Below are 6,551 nucleotides of genomic sequence, written 5' to 3' on the forward strand. Positions count from 1 at the left end.
GATAGTTTGGTCAGTTGGTCAGTCGGTTGATTCCCTGCTTTGCTTCTGGGCTGTGAGGAAATGTAAGAACAGAACAGTTTTAAATCAGAGCAACTGGTGGTGTAGTTAACATGATGTCCCTGAATGCACCACCAAAGCCAAGCTGCTGGGAAGCTTCCTCTGAGGATAGAACCCAGGTTCTGTTGATGCGCTGTGCTTGAAAGCTGCTGGCAGCTGGAATTGGACCTGAACAGAATTTGTTCCAGAACCTGTGACCTCCACCTTCAGCTTAGATCTAGAGTTGTTAGAGTGGCATGAAGCTTCTGATGTCTGCAGAGGTCAGTCCTGAAACGTTGAACTGCACACGGTTCCTCTCTCTGCCTGTGATTGGCCATGAAGCGTCGTTGTGTTCAGAACCAGATGACCCAGAGATGCTGTTGGATCCAGTTTCCGCCTCTGGAACAGACGCCACACCACAGAGCGTTTCTTCCTTCAGGGTTGTTCACTGGTGTGGGAGGTTCAGGTTCTACTGATTCAGTTGGATGATATGATGATTTAGTTTTGTTTGTCTGTAGAAATCCTTAATGCAGACGCTGAAGCTGACATCAGAGGCGTTAGCTAGTGAACCTGAGCTGCACGGAGGGAAGCGGCTGTTTGCTCAGAGGTCAGCGCCTCTGGACGCGCCCTCTCTGTCCTCCTGCAGCAGCGGCAGCAGCTGATTGGCCGAGGCTCTCCGTCAGGAAGCTCTGCTCAGATGTTTGCATTAACTTTGCCTCCCAGAGAGCTAAACAAACACGGTTTGCCTGGGGCCGTCCCTCCCATTGTGCGTGTGGCTGTCAGGCAGGTTCAGCAGGTGATCCAAACTCTGTCTTTATGATCTGGAGCCGTTTTTCCACTTTTCCCTGATGTCAGACCTGCTTTCTCTGCTTTCTAATTGTGGTGTAATGAAATCACATGTGGAGCGTGTCTGTCCTCTGCTACATCTGCTTCCACTCTAACTGCTGGGGCTCAGCATAGCACCGCAGAGCGTAGATCAGCCCTCCCTCCCCCTCCTGCTCTGGATCAGGGACCTCCCATTCTCTCTCTCTGGATCTCCTCCACACTCCCTCTCTCCACCCAGTTTCTCCTTGACGGCGAGTCTTGTAACATTCGGTAGCTGGGAAGTGAACGCTGCTGCGTTTTCTCTGACCTGCCTGTACCTGCAGACTGAGGCGGGGAGGGAAGGAGGTCCGTCCTCGTTTTGTTCTTGAACTCTTGGCTGCTGTAGCCCTCCTGCGGTCCTTCCCCTGTGGAATACCAACGACTCCAGCTGTCTGCGTGTCCCTCTGCGCAGCTTTCTCTACCAAAGCTTACGTTGGCTCTTTAAGGATGTAGCCTTTACTGGCAGATGCAGTTTTTAACCTTTGGAGGCGTCCATCAGAAGCCTGCCGGGCGACGCTGAGGCCATCCTGGTCCTGCAGAACCCATCTGGGTTTGTGCCAAGCTCTGCACAGCTGACAGCAAACTAGAGGCTCTGCAGAGCCGCCGGGGGCAGACGGCGTGGAGCCGAAACAGGAGCACTGATGACTCCAGAGGGACGACGCAGCAGAGAGGCCTCTTAGACGTGTCTCCGTCCGGCGCCGCTTGCTGAGCCCTCCTGTTGTGGTGTCACCTTCCCGGCTGCCGCAGCGCCGACCCTGCTGCCGTCTCCTCTGTGTTTCTGGACTCTGATGATTCCCGTCCGCTCCGGGCCGTGATGGACTATCTCGGGGACAAGCTGGCGGTGGCTCACTCCCAGGTTTCGGGATGGGTGGGAAACGTGCGGCGCTCGTTTCACGGGGCGCTCGGCTTCCTCTCCAGCTCCGTGGAGAGGGGCGGACGAGGGGAAGACGGCGGCGACTTCAAGAGGACCAACTCCTTGCGCTCTCTAGCCTCCCGCAGCAGGGAGTCCATCCGCAGGTTCTCCCTGCGCAGCCAGCAGCGCCTGTCCCTACGCAGACGCACGGCGCCTGACACCCCCACCGCTGTAAGAGCCACACCCCCACCGCCACTAGAACCAGAACCTGATGTCCGCTGTTTAGTTCCACCGTTTTCACCTCCTCGACTGTTTGGTTTCAGGCCGTTTGTCGGACCTGCTGCTTCAGACTCCTGAGTCTGATCTGGTTTCTTTGACCACATTTAACCGGAACCTTCTTCCCTCCTTAGACGTGTGGTCTCCCCGCCTGTCTATGCTTATCTGTTTTTGTGTGAGGCAGATTCCAGATTTCATCCTGGAATCTGTTGATGAGAAGAACCGTTAGCTTAGCTCACCTGAGCTTCAATTAGCAGCAGAAACTTGAAACCAGATAATTACGATCCTAGATTGTAAACGATTTAATGCTAATCCAGTGTGTTTCATAAGAACGGCTGCACTGATTGGCCGATCAGCCGGTATCGTGATGATCTGCTCTGCGAAGGTCTGAAAATCCGCTCCGTCAAAGGCAATACGTTTTGTTTACAGGCAGCCATGTCTCAAGCTTTGATTGGTTTAGAGTACTGTTCCATTTTTTACGTTAAAATAGGATCTAAACATTAAAGATCTACTATAATCTTATTGCTGCTGATATTGTCAGACTTTTTAAAGATGTTCAAACGTCCCCGGGGCCCGGCGGCCCGCTTCTCAGACCCAACCAGCCGGTTCCAGGAGAACCAGAACTCCCAAACCTCACGGGTCAAATCCAGTTAGCTTCTGGAGTTCAGAGCTCGTTTTAAACCGACCTCCAAGGTTTATTTATCGATTGATTGATGTTCTGACTGGTCGAACTGGAAATGGTCCCGTCCTGTTCAGCAGATACTGGTTCCACTGGTCAGTTATTTCAGTAACTGGTTTTTAAGATGACTTATTGATGGAAAGCAGTGAGAGCTACTGACTGGAGCTCAGGTGGAGCGTTGATGAAGCTCCTCCCGACCCACAGAGCTGCTGGTTTCAGTCATGAGGGATCATCTGACGGGGATCCACCTCAATAACTATTAATAACTAGTATTATTTCCAGGTTCTGGAGCCTTTTTTATCTCTTCCTTTCTACTGATCCAGAGAACGTCCCTTCAGGTTCATGTTAAGAGCTGGAACTGATGGGATCTCCATCTCTTAATCCCAGTATAAATGACCAGCTGTTTGTGTCGCTTGAGATAACCAGTTTGGCATGCTGCGCTGCAGGATGCATGTCTGCACAGGCGTCGGCTGCTGCAGGGCTGCGGCTTGAGTCACGCAGCAGAGGAAATAGATCTGTAGCTCGGTATAAACGGCGTTTAGCCTCCCAGTTCACCTGGAAACATGGAGCAGCTGATTAGAGACGGATTTAATCCTGACTTGGTTTCTGGGAGGACCAGGATCAGTTCCTTCAGTGATCCGTTATCTCTTTAGGTTTCCTGATGTAGAATCAGAGGAAGTTCTAGTTGCGCTCAGAGACGGCGGTCCGGTTGGACGTGACGGACGCTGAACTTTGAACAATCTGCTGCAGACAGCGTGGAAGGCTGTGGGGGTTCTGGGATCTCCTCTTCAACGCAGAAACAGGCTTATAGAATGGCCTAGTCAAAGCTCAGCTCTAGATCCCACTGATACTCCATGTCTAACTGGTAGAGACCAGTCCAAACTGGTTCCAGGGAGTCAGGTATTAGCGTAAGGAGCTCTGTCTCTCAGAGACCCGACTTTAAAACGGTTCTAGAAGCTCTTTGACCTCCTGGTGACGGATCGTTCTCCGTCGGGTTCCTCCCGCCTTCCGTTGGCGACGTTTCTTTCATTTCTTAAACCGGGGTCCGTTTCCCCTCCCATCGTAGAAGACGTGTTTGCTGAATAGAAACGGGTGAGAGCTTCGCCGGGCTCTGAGTCCAAACAGGTGAAAACCATCCTGGCGCCTGGTGGTCTGGGCGGAGCTGCAGGCCGCGGCGCCGTGGGGCCCTTCCATCAGTTTCCATGATGTTGTTGTTCGGCCCGTTACCTCCATCTGCTCCCTCTGGCCCCGCCCTCACTGCTCAGAGGACGCTGATGGAAATAAGGAGCAGTTCTGATTGTTGGCATCAAATCTGCCTTTTCTGGGGCTTAGCTTAGCTTAGCTTAGAAAGGAATAATGGAGCTTTAGTCCAACATGTCCCAGCAGCACGGCGCTGATGAGGTGTGGGAGCGCTGGGAGCGTTCAGGTGGAGGAACAGGAGCGGCTTCGTGGGATCAGGGCTCTCCGCCAGAAAACCCGCCCAGAACGCCGGTTCCAGAGGAGACCTGTGAGAACAGCGTCTCTGAGCCGGGTGGGGGAGGAGCTGTGGGACACGTCCTTCATTTTAATCTTAAAGTTCTGACCGCTCTCAGGTTCCTGTCGCCTCTAACATCCTCTGGGCTCACACCCAGCTGGCCGCTCTGTGGAGTCAGGGCGCCGCCGCCGCCACTTCTCCAGGTGTCTCACCGTTCTCTGTTTGGCCGTCAGGCGGCACGGACCAGAGGGTTAGTTGATGTCTCTGTGGTTCTGGTTCAGCCCCCCCTCTGGCACGTCTCCATTAAGCTTCACCTTTGACCTCCTCAGGCTTTGCTGGGCGATAGAAGCTGGGCATTGAGCAGGCTGCTGTGCAGCAACAGGTGGGGGAGGAGCTGAGCAGATTTCCTGTAGTCTCCATAGAGCCTGAGAACGAACTCTAACAGCGTCCCTACTGAGTTTGAAGATCATTGGGTTTCAAACGGCTCCTGTTTGGACTTCCTGGTTCCCCGACCAGAACCACCTCTGATCAGTTATTGGACTCCAGGTTCTGACGCATCTCAGAACGGGTCGTTCAAACGGAGCCGCCATGCGCCTCGTTGGGAGGTTCTGATGACGCCACTTTAGTCTGATTCTCAGAGCGGAGCGGGAGGAGCCCCACGGGCACCAGAGGTGACCCGGTTACTGACCCGCTGGGGTTCTGTGTGCTGCAGAGAGGCAGGATCAGGATCCTCCACCAGACGCCGCCTCGCCTCCAGTCTCTCCTCTCATCCTTTCTCTCCCGTTCTGGACTCCAGGTGCAGCAGAAGCAGAGTGGAGAATCGGACCGCAGAGACTCGGGAACTCCGGGCCGTGACGCCGACAGTCAGTACGGGACCTGGGACACGGGCCTGCGGACCGACGACAGGTAAACACACGTCAATCAGGAAATCTGGCTTCTGATTGGCTAACGCCTCACCCTGTGAAGTAGGGTTCTGGTTCCGGCCCGTCTGAATATCACAGACCTCAAATAAAAAAAAACATTAAACTGCCGCCGGATTACCCCCCCCAAAGGCTGAATGTTTGTCAAGTTATTTAGTAGATAATTAATGATTAATTAATTTTTAATTAACATTTAATATTTAATTAAAGGCTGATTAACGGTTAATAAGTGTTATTTATTGCTTAATTGGACCATAACCCCCCCAGGTGACCTCCATGGCCAACCCAGTGGGGGGGATCAGAGCCTTTAGTCCCCTTAATCCTTGGTTCCACCTCCAGGAAGCCAGGCAGGAACCAATGGCAGGGAAGCAGGAAGTGCTGCAGCCTGGTCGCAGCCTGCCACCATGTGGCCCAGTGAGGCGGGCTCAGGTGGTTCCTGCTGCTGTCCGTCAGCTGAGGGCGGATCCCCAGCAGCCTGATGTTATTGGCAGAGAGAAAAACCAGAGAACCAGGATTAGTTCTTTAGTGACCTCATCTGATCAGAACATCTGAGATGAGACTGACTGACCCGTAAAACCCGACCCACTGCTTCAGGTCCAGCACTTCCTAAAGTGATCCCTCCTCCAGCTTTTCTACACTCCCTGGTATTTCAGGGATGAATGGGTCCAGTTGGATCGAGCTCTGCCTCGTTGCTCATGTAGGAGGAGTTGTTGGACGTCCTCCATAATGAAGGTCCACACCTCTGATGTCTTCAGGAAGTCTGTCTGTCTTCTTCTGGCTTTATTTCCATAAAGGTTCTGACCCACACTGGTTCCTCCACCCAGTTCCCCTCAGACGGCCCATATTGACTCCTCAGCAGGAGTTCTTGGTTGATAAACGGGTCTGACCACGGTCCCCATCTTCTGACCCAGTAGATACCAGTTGATTCTGTATCTGCACTTGAAAAAAAATCAAAATGCATTTGTTCTTGAATTGATGAAGTAAAAGAGACGCTTTGCCAATAGAACAAGACGATTTACTTTTAAAAGAAGAAAACACAATAGCATTGTCTTATTTCAAGTACATTTTATCTAAATATCTTGTTTTTAAGAATAAAAATGCTCGTTCCATTGGCAGATCATCTCATTAACCTACTCAGATGAACAGTAAACACACTTAATTTAAGACATTTTTGCTCATTTCTAGATTGCTTTTGCAGTGTGGCTCCTGGTTCTGGAGGTCCAGTAGTTTTCAGAACGGGCTGGAGTTTAACTTTGCTTCTCCCAGTGCTCCCAGTATCCTCTCTAACCCAGAGCTGGTTTTCTCTGCAGCCTCACCCCTGCCTCCCCCAGTTCAGAGAGCACCCCGAGCGCCTCGCCCAGGAAGCACACCCCGCTGCCCTCGCCAGGCCCTCAGGCCTCTGCTCCAGACGGACACTCGTCCTCCTCTGAAGTTCAGCCGCTTGACTTC

At 52.5% G+C, this 6,551-nt stretch overlaps 1 protein-coding gene across 1 annotated transcript in view; it reads left to right on the plus strand.

Annotated features, from left to right (window-relative positions):
* LOC107084631 (zinc finger CCCH domain-containing protein 13-like) overlaps window positions 1–6,551 on the plus strand; it is a 38,863-nt gene that overhangs the window by 26,506 nt on the left and 5,806 nt on the right. Inside the window, 5 exon segments of the mRNA XM_015374554.1 lie at window positions 555–643; window positions 1,100–1,206; window positions 1,611–1,984; window positions 4,979–5,088; window positions 6,413–6,545. Of these exon segments, the coding sequence (XP_015230040.1) occupies window positions 555–643; window positions 1,100–1,206; window positions 1,611–1,984; window positions 4,979–5,088; window positions 6,413–6,545 (813 nt within the window).

This window comes from Cyprinodon variegatus, unplaced genomic scaffold (genome assembly GCF_000732505.1).
Source record: "Cyprinodon variegatus isolate N-32 unplaced genomic scaffold, C_variegatus-1.0 Scaffold105, whole genome shotgun sequence".
Lineage (NCBI taxonomy): Eukaryota > Metazoa > Chordata > Actinopteri > Cyprinodontiformes > Cyprinodontidae > Cyprinodon > Cyprinodon variegatus.